Source organism: Moschus berezovskii, chromosome 11 (assembly GCF_049115385.1).
Source record: "Moschus berezovskii isolate FMDL1 chromosome 11, NW_MosBer_1.0, whole genome shotgun sequence".
In the NCBI taxonomy this organism is placed as follows: domain Eukaryota; kingdom Metazoa; phylum Chordata; class Mammalia; order Artiodactyla; family Moschidae; genus Moschus; species Moschus berezovskii.
In genome coordinates this window covers 104,002,450-104,015,160 of record NC_142470.1, presented here as the reverse complement: position 1 = coordinate 104,015,160, position 12,711 = coordinate 104,002,450, and the positions used below count along the sequence as shown (strand labels likewise).

General features: G+C 44.6%; 1 protein-coding gene across 8 annotated transcripts in view; it reads right to left on the bottom strand.

The window, feature by feature from the left end:
* AFF3 (ALF transcription elongation factor 3) overlaps positions 1-12,711 on the bottom strand; it is a 643,034-nt gene that overhangs the window by 91,404 nt on the left and 538,919 nt on the right. For all 8 annotated transcript variants that reach the window (XM_088841644.1, XM_088841640.1, XM_088841642.1 and 5 more), the window contains one exon: positions 7,962-8,002. In XM_088841644.1, coding sequence (XP_088697770.1) covers positions 7,962-8,002 — 41 coding nt within the window. The remainder of the gene's footprint in view (positions 1-7,961; positions 8,003-12,711) is intronic.

Here is a 12,711-nt window from a genome sequence, read left to right as displayed (position 1 = left end):
TTGCACTGCAGCAGCCTCTCTCGTGGAATTCGAATTCTAGATCTCTTTATAACTTGGGGCGGCGGGGAGGATGTTACTAAAGCTGCTAGGAGCATCGGCTGGAGTCAGACAGGCCACACTGCAGCTTTCCAGCCACTGGATTGTGGGTCAGTGACATGTCTCTGGAAACCCAGGTTCACTAGGATTTCAGAGAGGATACGTGGAAACTGAAAGGAAATAAAAACTCATCTCTTTAGGCCCTAATGTTGAATTCCTCCTTCTTGGCTGAGTGGGCTATCGCGAGGAATAGCGACAAGTGATACATGTGAAACGCTTGGGGTTGTACTGACACGCGTCTGCTGTACTAACAAGACCCAGGACCACACAAGCACAGCCGACATTTAATACCCGCAGCAGGTCTGCATGTGTCTGAGTTTCCTCTGAGTGAAAGCGTTAGTCACTCAGCCATGTCCAGTTCTTTGTGATCCCATGGACTATATATAGCCTGGCAGACTCCTCTGTTCATGGAATTCTCCAGGCAAGAATATTGGAGTGGGTAGCCATTCCCTTCTCCAGGGGATCTTCCTGACCCAGGAACCGAACCCAGGTCTCCTGCACTGCAGGCGGAGTGTTTACTGTCTGAGCCACTGAGTTTCCTTGACCACCCTGTAAACTCCAGAGAGTGGGATATATGGGTAAAGCATTTTCATGTCTCGTGTAGAGACTGACTTGACACCTTACTTGTTGTGTGGTCTCTATACTGCAAATGTGCATTGAATGAGGGAAGGAAAACAGAAACACAAATAATTGGTAGAGACAGTATGGGAGAGCATCTTGAGATGTGCCCAGAGTGGGAAGCCTGGCAATGAGGAGAGGGGAGGAAGAGACAGGGAGCAGCCAGAGGTCATGTCTAGGTATTAACAGAACTATGGCATCCTACAGTTCTCTCTGGTTACTGATTTCTAATTAACTCCACTCTAATTGAATTCGGAGAAGGCCATGGCGCCCCACTCTCGCTGGAAAATCCCATGGATGGAGGAGCCTGGTGGGCTGCAGTCCATGGGGTCGCTAAGAGTTGGACACGACTGAGCGACTTCACTTTCACTTTTCACTTTCATGCATTGGAGAAGGAAATGGCAACCCACTCCAGTGTTCTTGCCTGGAGAATCCCAGGGACAGGGGAGCCTGGTGGGCTGCCATCTTATGGGGCCGCACAGAGTCGGACACGACTGAAGTGACTTAGCAGCAGCAGCAGCAGCTAACTCAGTTACACTGGATGGTTTCAATTTTTTGAAGTTTTTTTTTTTTTAAAGACTTTCTTCCTACTTTTGGACTGTTTAAAAAAAAAATTCCATTTCCCTGCCCCGTGTGGCAGTTAATAGTGCATCTGAATTCTATAGCATTTTTTCGGCGTGGACTCCTCAGTAATAAGCCCCTGACTGTTAAGCTCTGTTTTCTGTGGTGGTCTGCTGCCATGGTGAACAGGCATCCTTTCAGCAAGCTGTTTTCTATTTTAAGCCCAAAGTTGCCGTTTGTTGTTGTCATTCAGTTGCTAAGTCGTGTCTGACTCTTTGCAACCCCATGGACTGCAGCATTCCAGTCCTTCATTGTCTCCTGGAGTTTGCTCAGACGCATGTCCATTGAGACGGTGATGCTATCTAACCATCTCATAGCATATCAGACACCTTCTGACCTGGGGGCCTCATCTTCCAGTGTTGCCTTTTCATACTGTCCATGGGGTTCTCCAGCTAAGAATACTGGAGTAGGTTGCTATTTCCTTATCCAGTGGACCACGTTTTGTCAGAACTCTTCACTATGACCCATCCATCTTGGGTAGCCCTGCACAGCACAGCTCATGGTTTCACTGAGTTATGCCACACCCTTTGACATGATAAGGCTGTGATCCATGAAAGGGGCAAAGTTGCCATTGCTTAACCACGAAACGTGGGACCTAATTAATTCAATCATTTGTTCATTGTTTTCTTCATTCATCAAATGACTTCTGTGTCTCCTAGTTTCCAGGAACTGTGCTAGGTGCTAGGGATAAAAAAAATTAGCTAGGCCAGAAATGTAAGGATTATTACAATTATTAGTAGAGACAAAGGATCTACTAATGCTACTATCTACTAAACGAAGTGCAGATAGAGTAAGCTATTAACATTTGTTAGACTATAAAACACGGCATGAACCACCAGCCTCTGACCCCATCCAAGCCTGCTTTCTTGCTGCGAGATGGGGATGAGAGAATTCTACTCCACACGAATCAGAGAACCTGGAGTGCAGGCTCAGCTCTACCAGTTGCTATCTTGTGACCTTGGGTGACTCCATCGCCTATCTCAGGTTCAGTTTTCTTATCTGTAAAATGGGTTCCTTCTATCTCATGGGGTTGTTTGGGGATCATAAAATTAGACAGTCAATGAGATAGGGTTTCTAAACTCTAGAGCTCTTTAAAGACGCTTTGCATGGTATACCAAAGTGATTTATCATAAGAAGCTGTTGTGTTGGAGAGACTGGAGACCACTGTGGGGCTCCAGGGTGAGGCTGATACTTCCTCTCCTGCTACTTTGTCATTTCACAAGTTGGAAATCTGAAACTTTCTTACAAGCCTCTCCTGCTTCCTTTTTGGACCCTTTGAGAAGAGCCCAATCGTCACCAGTGCCTGGCAACTGTGACTTTCTTCTCCAGATTTCAGGGATGGTGTGTAAAATGTGACCCAGAAAGTCACCCTGCAGTGCTGGTGGCTACGCCCAGTACACTCCCCTCTGCTTGACCGAGGCTGGTCCACTTGGCGATGGGTCAGGAAGATCAGGCTGAATGCAAAGTGCACACCCTACCGCCCCCGGCTGTCAGACACCTGCCCTCCCCTCCCCAGTGGCACTGTGTCCAGCCTCGCTTCCAGACATGACCACACTCAAACGGAGGTGAGCCCTTCATTCTAGATGAGTCCTCACTTACTTAATTTCATTATGTTCTCCCTAATGGAAAGAGGAGAGTTGATGGGTGAGATTTATTTGAGGAAGGGCAAGATTGAGGCGAGCAGATGCATGAGGCTAATGGGGACTTTCTCTTCACAAAGTCAGCAGCTCTGGACTCTGGACGGGGAGGCCCTGAGCACAGGTGACAGGCTGCTCCTCCCCACAGCCCACCGGCACCAGCCCAGGGCCCGCTGTGCACACAAGGCACTTCAATAGAGCCTCGTGGCACCAGTGAATAAATCAACGGCAGTTGTTTAGATTCCAGTATAAATGGATCTTGGACCTGAGATACTGCCAGATGGGCAGACCAGGTTACAGTCTGGTGATGCGTCTCCAAGGCTGTAAAAACGGAGCCATTTCTGGAGTCACAGGCTGACATTTCAGAAGACGATTACATGCACAATTTAACCATACGGCCATTCATGTCCTCCTAGCCCCACGGCCTTAACAACTGTTTTCATGTTGGCTTTCTTGCTTGTTCCTTTTTTTTCCCCAAAGTTAAGCACAGTCTTTCCCCTGCCCACCCCCGCCCCCGCAGCTTCTCATCTTTCTAGCTGAATGTGATTTATTCATATGAAATTATGCTCCATTTTTATAAAACCCAAGTTACTGCAAATGAAGCTGGAGGTTTCACAGAAAATATTAATTCCTGATCTACAGCTATAAAGCATCCTGGCTCACTCTGCAGCAGCTCTGTTGCTCTGAGACGGATGGAAGCGGTCCAAGGGGATGATTAACTTCTCAGCCCTGCCAACTGCCTAGTGCCCCTCTTGCCCTGGATTTCCAGACTGACCTCCAGCTTCTCTGCCAACGTGCAGTTGCTCAGCTTGATAAATCACACGAATCCTCTTTCTGATCACAGTCATCTACTATTTACTAGTTACGAAGGGAAGTTAATGGTATTCAGAGGCACTTTACATACGGCACACATACCCTCTTTTCTCCTGATAGCACTCTGCATATTCTCCACATTACCGGTGATACAGCACCGATCACAATCCACTCAAGTATTCTTGCCTGGAGAATTCTAAGATGTGCCTTTAGAAATGATCCACTGGCCAATTAATCCCAATTCTTCTCTGTCTCTCTCTGCCCCACCCAGCACAATGATCTGTAGGAAGAAGAGATCCTCAAGAGGCACATTATAAGGAGTGGGTAAGTAAGAAGGACCGTGTGTCTTTGCAAAGGGTGGTTTTCTTGTCACTGACTGGTTTACCTTGTTGAGAACTTTGCCACCTCTTCCTGATCTTTGCTTTTCTGTTATTTGGGGGCATTGGCAGGCCTCTCTAGTAAGCCAGCTGCCTCTCAATAGCATAAAACTGACAGATGAAAAATTCTGTAGCCATCAGCAGAAAAGAACAAAACCCACTCCATCTTCACTTACCCTTCCCACCACTGTAGGCAGCATGGGTGAACTGGGCCACAGCCTGTCTGGAATTGTGGAGCACTTGGGGTATTTTTGTTGAGCCATAAATTAAGCCCATCACTCAGGCAAAACCAAAGAAGGTGACAGGTATTTCTTGGATGTTTTTTAAATTTTAGTAATGGCAATAACAGTTTTGTTTCTTTTAAATAGATTTTTGGCCACACAGTGTGTCATGTAGGTTCCTAGTTCCCTGACCAGGGATCAAACCTGCTCCCCCTTGCATTGGAAGTTCAGAGTCCTAACCATTGGACCACCAGGGAAACCCTGGCAATATCAGAGATTTAATTGATCAACGGTGTATATTGACTGGCTTTCCCGGTGACTCTGTAGTAAAGAATCTACCTGCAATGCAGAAACTGTAGCAGAAACAGGTTCGATTCCTGGGTCAGGAAGATTCCCTGGAGGAGGGCATGGTAATCCACTCAAGTATTCTTGCCTGGAGAATTCCATGGACAGAGGATCCTGGTAGGCTACAGTCCATAGGGCTGCAGAGTCAGACATGACTGAAGTGACTTAGCACGCATGCCCGTGTATTGATTATGGAGAACTCACTGAACTTTAAAGCATTATGGTCTCAACTGTCAGATGTCGGGTTTCTGCTAAAACGTCCCTGGAAACCAGGAAGCTGGAACAATGAAAAGACAGACAAGACCGACCTTCAGAAAATATCTGGATGTCTTCCACACTCTGCCATTCCATGTGGAAGAGATTTCTACTTGACCTTAGAAAGGAAAGAGCAAAGCCTATCCTGTGAAGGGAGACTTATGGGGAAGCAGAGGACAACTGGCTTCTTACAATGTAGACTCACACCCCTCCAACAACTCACATCAAGTAAATTACATTTCATCATCAGGCTGTTCATCTTGAGGCAAAATAACTCTCCTCCTGGATCAGATGTCCTGTGTTCACCAGCTAAATGGGATGGACATGGGATCACAAAGGGGCGAACGAGCAGGACACCTCAGTGTCGCGTGGTGATGGGACACAAACCAGCATGGGCTTTCTGTCCAACTCCCAAATCCCAGCACTTGGGAAGCAGCTGTGAAGGCCCGAAAAGTTCTTTTTCTAGAACATAAACAGAAGTGCCTAATCACTATGGAATTTTATATCAAGAGGTGATAACAGGCTGAAAAAAAAATAAAGTTTAAGAAACCAGAATAGTTTGTGTGAATGGATGTAGAAATGATTACCACCAGGTCGTAAGGAGTCTGAGGTATGGGGTTAGACCTCTACTTTGGGAAGGTCACAGCCTGGGGTTGTGGGGGGATTTTTATTCAATTCCATTCCCATCCTGAGGCAGTTCCTGTGACAAAAGAATTCGAGGCAAGGCATACAGCCGTTGGACCAGAGTCACATTTCTCATTTTCTAGAAAAGGCTAGTTTACTCCACAGAATACCTAACGTGACAGAAAATGACATCTGTCATGTGATAAGCTAGCATTTTCTAATTTAAGAAACTGGAAAACATGAGTCCAGTTAATTCAGTAGGTGTTACAAGTCCTTATTTTGAAGAAGGGCTTTTTAACTGTATCTCCCAACAATTACAGATATTTCTCACTCATGGAAATACTCATGTGGCCCTGAATTAACAGAAAACATAAAACAGGAAAAGCACAGAGGAGCAGCTTTACACAACTGCGCTGCTAGAACAGGAGGTGAAGTCAACTCATTACTTTGAAAGGCACTGAGTTCTTTGCATTTTGAACAGGAAAACTGCTAGATTTAGAGGGAAATGCTCAGTTATATTTGAAGATAGAGAAATTCTTAAGAAGAGCAGTGACAATGGGAACCTCTGTTTCCAGGGAATGGACTTTTTTCCTTACAGTTTCTGCACTTAGTGGTTATATAACAAGGGCTAAGATTCTAACTTACGAGCCAATTATTGGGCTTCAGGAGAAGTTTTCGAGAAAATCAGAAAATGTCAAAGGTAATAGTGCTGCTCATCATGAAAGTCCATGCCCATCTTCTACCAGGACAGAGTCATGTGTCTTTTGGGGAGAAGCCTTAGAACATACCAGTCCTAGTTTCTGATGACTTGCCTTTGTATCCACAACCATGTCTTCAAAGGGAACCCATATTTTTAAAAAATAGTTCTTGATTCATTGGATTTTGTGTCTCTATAGTCGTTTTATTGAAATGTAATTGATATACCGTAAAGTTCACCCATTTAAAGCATGCAATTTAGTTGTTTTATTATATTTACTGGGTTGTGAAATCATCACCACAATCTAATTTTACATAATTTTTATCATCCCAAAAAGAAACCTTGTCACCACTGGCAATGGCATAACATTGTAAACTGTGGGCTTTCTCTTGCTTCTCAATATGTTTTGTTGAAGGAATCACTTAAGAAGAGTCAAAGGGAAAAAGGAAACACATCGAGAAAAGGAATTAATATGTCAGATTTTAAATGTGCTTTGATCCAGTCCCTCTCCTCCGCCTACCAACAGACTAGGGTGGTACAGTTACCAGCTTTTGCAAAAGTCACAGAAGCAACCCCAGAAGATGATGTGGCAGCCACTCTTAGAGCACACAGGCTTGTGTGGTTGTCATGGGGAAGGCTTTTCAACTGAAATCACAACACTCCAGCTTAGCCTGCCACCACTGAGAAAATGCTTTTCATCTATGTGCATGGATAATTCGCCTAAGTGACAGATTTTTCCTTGGAGAGGCACTGAACTGAGCTGGTTTACACAGGCAATTACTGCTCATTCCACATAAAAAAAAAAAGAACTGGGAAGGAAAGGAGTAGGGGTGATGGTAGCTAGACAATGCCAAGGTGTCTGCTAGCTTGCTGAGTGGGACGTCTCCTCCAGGTCTTTCTAACTTTGTAAGAACATCACTTGTGGAAAGAAAGAAAACAAGGCTTCGTCTTTACCACCTGATAGTTCTTTAAAACACACACACACACACACACTCCTTGGCAAATGAGAAATGAAAAACCAACCCAAACCAATAAATGGTCAAGTCTACTCTAAGAAGTAACTAATTATATATGCCCACTCAACTATCTTTATACAGCCTTATAGGCAAAGCAAGATGTGAAATACAGTTTGAGTACGTTTACTGATTAGGTTTCCATATCTCATTCAATAACACAAGTCAGAAAAGACAAGCCAGAGTGAGGAGTAAAAAGTCAGGCACACAGGACTGTGAACTGGGTTTCGTGCAAAAAGTATTTTGACAGAGAATCTCATCAGAAGACAGACAGTTCTTGGGGAAGTGTCTGAAGAGAACACCCCAGAATAAATGAAGTACTTATTGTTGAAAAATGAGCTCAGATCTCAACCAATCCCAAAGTTCAGAATTTACTGCAGCATTCGGGACTTTCCTTCCAAGTTTCTTGTCTTCTGTTTCATCACACAACGAGGGATTCTCCATACTTTCTATGAAATACAACACGGCGATTTTTGCAGTAATAAACTCCACACATGCATGACAAATCGAAGCATGCAAAATGTTTAACATCCCAGTTCACAGATACTTTAGGGACAAAATCCGATTATGAATTATATGCCACAATAAATAGGGCTCAATGTTTCATAAAGCAATTTATAGTTCATAAAAATGACAAAATGTACCTGTCAGACAGAGCGTGGAGGGCCGTTCTCTGGGCTGCCTGCTGGAAGAAAGGGCAGAGATGTTTGTTTAATATTCTGGCTTTTAAATTATGTGCTCAATCAATACTTAAAAAAAAAAACCCTGTGTCACCCACATTTTTTTCCAGGTGGCCAAATATGAAACTACTAGTAATATAGTAGAGAACCCTTTTGTATTATTAGGAATGTTAGAAAATGAACATTTCTGAAGTTAACTCAAGTCCCTCACCGGGCACACCTGCCACCAGGGGGCGACCTTGAGGAGGTTGGACACGGCGCCAGTCAGACCTATTTCATTTTTACTTCCTGAAATCATTTTTTAACACTATTTTATTCTAGTTTCCTGTAAGAAAAGGATCTGTTTTGGTTCCTTTGCAGTTACGTTCCCAATGAAGGTATAATTTTACTCCCAGTTTTCAGATTTATTGATAAAGTCATCACAACTGGATACTGGAACATTGACTGGCTTTGAGATGATATTAGGTGATTATTGATATGTTTTAGACACAGTTAACATAATTTCTAAAGAGTCTTTTAGAGATTCGCAATTATATGATGTTGGGATTTAAAATAATATAACCGGATGGGAGAGAAGGGGTGGGCATATCAATGAAATGAGACAGCCTTGGGTTGATGGCTCTTGAAGCTCGGTGATGAGCACACTGGGGGAATGTTACAGTATTCTGGGAAATTTTCTATGTGTTCTAAAATTTCCATAATAAAAAAAGAAAAAAGAAAACAAGGAGGCCTCCACCGCTCCTTCAGATTCTCCCAGTTTTCCACTTACTTTCCCTTTGCCTGTTCTTTTTTTGTCCACTTGCCTTCCCCTGAATCTGTGGAAGGCAGAGAGCACACTCTCTTCTCTGATGAGAAGTCACAGAGGGAGGGGATCGAAGCGTGGCCTCGAAGACCAAGGCCTCCTCAGCATCCACACAGACAAGGAGTGTCCATGGTCTGTCTTCACTTTTGACCCAACAGATGTCCAAGTTTACTGTTTATCGGAGACAATAACGTCTCCAATAACGTGCTCTTCTTCTTCACAGAAAGCAGACAAAATAGAATCTTCAGATTAGAAACAAGGACACATCAGTACCACTATCCCTACTGCAGAAACGAAAGATGCCCTTGTGATAGTAGCATATCCTTGGATCTGGCAGTCAGACCAGCACTTACCGAATTCCTACTACACAGAAGATGGCTGCCCTGGGTGCTAAGGGGGACAAAGGCAAAGGCAGAAGCGCTCACTGTCCTGGACAAGCTGAGTCTCCAGACAGAGAGTAAGCATGGAGGTCCAGGCATGACTTGCAGACATTGATGAGATAACATGCAAATAAAACGGTGAAGGTAGTTGTTGTATGGCAGAAGCCAGTCCAATATTGTAAAGCGACTATTCTCCAATTAAAAATAATTTTTTTAAAAAAGGTGAAGGTAGGACAGAGCTAAGAAGGGGTGGACAGGAGTGATGACTAATGGCTGGTGGATCTTTAGTCACTCAGTTGTGTCTGACTCTTTGTGACCCCACCGACTGTAGCCCACCAGGATTCTCTGGTAAGAACACTGGAGTGGGTTCCCATTTCCTTCTCCAGGGGATCTTCCTGACCCAGGGATTGAACCTGGGTCTCCTGCACTGCAAGCAGATTCTTTACCGTCTGAACCACCAGGGTTCAACAGATCCTCAAACAGTGTGTGGAGTTGTTAACAGGTGCTCTGGGAATATCTGCAGAGTGAACGCCAACAAAGACATCACTTCGGGGATCCTTCCCACTGAACTGTGGTCAGGGGGGAGAAGGCACTGCTGGTCCTGGACTAGATGGCAGAGAAAGGGCTTGCCTGAGCCCCCGGCAGTGACTCTCACCTGGGCTCCCCTCACCCCAGTGCCAAGAGTGTCTGGAATTGAGTTGGGCGTGTTTCTGTGTGTCACATTCACAAGGGGCTCACTACTGGCGTTCAGTGCCTGCCCCGAGGGTGCTAACGACTTTTAAAACTCAGGGGCGTCCCTGGTAGAATCAGAAACTCTCCCCTTAAAATGACAAGGGTGTCTCCATGGAGACACTGCGGCAAAATAGGAATGAAAGGCAGATTTGAAAGGAAGAACCCAGGGAACATGAGCTCCGGGGCTGAGCACCAGGAACAGAAAATGACGTGAGAAACTCAGATAAGTCTGCACGTGACACAGCTACAGTGAGTTAGGAAAAACACAACATCTGTTGGACTGGGAATGGAGAGTCTTAGGCTCTGGGACGGGCTCTGCCTTTCATTTGTATTATGGACCTGTACTCTGGTCCTCAACCCAAACCTTGGTTTTAAACGACCCTTTCCCTCCCCGAATGGATGCTGAGGGAGCCAGTCAAGGTCTGGGTCCTGGGCACAATCCGAGGGGCAGCTGCCCCTTCCTCCCTTCCTGGATTCCAGGCAGTGAAAGCCCGAGTATCCTGGCATTCTAGGGTCACATCATCCATTCAAGACTGGAAACAAGCATGTGCGCCGTGCTTTGTCTTCATGGGGACATGTGAGGGAGCGGAATAAGGCACAGGGAAGAGGTGAGAGGCTGGGGGCAGGTCTGGAGTCCAGGCCCCCCCGGGACACCTCAGAGAAGGTACGTCCTTCTCTCTCCTCTCTCTCCTTCCTCTGTGAGGGCTGCCCCAGGAGCACATCCACAGAACACCCAGCTGGTGCCTGGCAGCCACCACTGTTCCCTGGTTTGTCTCCTAAGGGGGCCTCTCCTCACTCAGCAAGATGGCCTTCATGTTGGAAGGTATCCCTGAAAAGAACTTCAGTTTCTACTCCTGACTCTGTTTGGCTAAGTATACAAAAAAGCATCTGGAACTCCCCAGAGGAAAGATGGCATATATTATTAGCACAGTCTCTCCACAACATCTCAGTAGGAGGCATTGGAGGTGGACTCTTCCTGGAATAACAAAAATCACAGGAGATGCGACTAAAAGTTCAACAGAAATCTCTCACACGGCATCTGAATTTTCCCCCAGCCCTGGATGCCAATTTTTTAAAAAGTCTATTGATTCCTTTCTCTCCGGCCTGCAAATACTTCCCACTGGCTTTTGTGATAAGGAAAACACAGTGCTTGTTGCTGTGCAGTCTATAAGAAGACGACTTAAGAAGCAAAAGCAAAGCAAAACAAACCCCCAACAGAAAACTCAGATGCCCATCACTAGAATACCTATGAACAGATGCTTCCCAGGTGGTAGTACCTGCTGAGAATAACTCCATAGGACTGATGTGGGTGAGGCCTCTAATGCAAACTGAGCTGAAGCTGGGAACAAGGACTGCTTTCCTTTAGCAGATAGACATGACCCTGGGACCAACAGGTCCTTCCGGGCTTAGACATCGTGCACCTAACCAGTCTGTCCACACAACTGCCTGCACCACTATTTTTAATGCCTGCTTTTGATTGTGCTTTTTAATCTGTAGTTATTCTCTATCATTAAAACTTAACAGAAGATGGCTCATCATACATCAAGAAAGGCGATGAGAATATATTAAATGTTTTAAATAACTCCTTGAGAAAAAAAAGCTTATGGCATTAAAACTCTTTGTTATATGCCAGAGCAAAGACCACCAACTTTTTTTTTTTTTAACTGCCTTAAACTTTGGCAGTTGCATACTATTTTACTGTTGGAAAATAATAAAATAAATAAACATTGGAATTAAACAGCAGAGAAAAATTACTTAGGTGACTCATGACTGAAGCCTGAAAAACTGCTCATAGTAAACTAGATGAATTGCCCACTTTCCTTTACTTAAGACTTGTACATTACAGCAACCGTATTTCTCTCTTCCTAAATCATCATCTTCTCTTGTAACTTTCTTTTTATTCAGCTCTCAGCAGAATAGATTCAGAGGGTTAAGAGCATGCATCATTGATCTTTCCTTAGTTCATTACTCATTCATGAATGACTCTGAAGGGTAAGTCTACGAGTCAAAACAAGTTTTCTGCCAGAAATAATCAGTTTCCAGGTTCTCTTCAGGAGATGGCATCTTTTCTCTGTCTTTATTATAGGAAGCTGGTGCTTGGGAGCCTAATCAGTAGACTCACAGGTTTCAATGTACACTAGATGAGTTACCAGTCACAATCTGTTGTTATCGACAGGAAGTTAAAGAGGAAATTAAGTGCTCTTACTGTAACTGGGTCGAGTGGTGAACAAGCTCATGGATACTGGAGTGGGGAGAAAACAAAGGGAAAAGACTGGAATTCAGAGAGGTCTCAGCATGATCCAGTTTCTTTCTTATTGACAGAAACAGAGCTAACATGTAAGTAGAACCATAAAACAATCTGATGTACCTGTTATGTGCAGGTACTGGTCTTGGCTTGGGTGACAGTCACAATAGACAAAGCTTTCACAACACTGTACTTGGAATCTCCAGGTGAGCCAGACACAAATGGTTAAACACATAGAAGCATTCTAGATGACGAGGGCTATGACTGAAGGGGATAGAAGCTGTGAATCAGAATGTGAAGGGTCCTTCTTTGGGATGAGTGTACAAGGAAGGCTCTCTAAGGAGGGGTAACATTATTGAGTAAGAAAAGCATGAATGCAGAAGGAGGAAGGGACAACTGTTTAGTAGCAGAGGCCCGAGGAAGGCCTGGATCCCTGTTCAGTTGAGGAGCTACAGGAAGGTTGCTGTCAGGCATGTTAGTGAGCGGTGGGGACAGTGGCAGGTTGTGGAGGTCAGGTTAAAGATTTTGGACATTATCCACAGCAATATGAAGCCA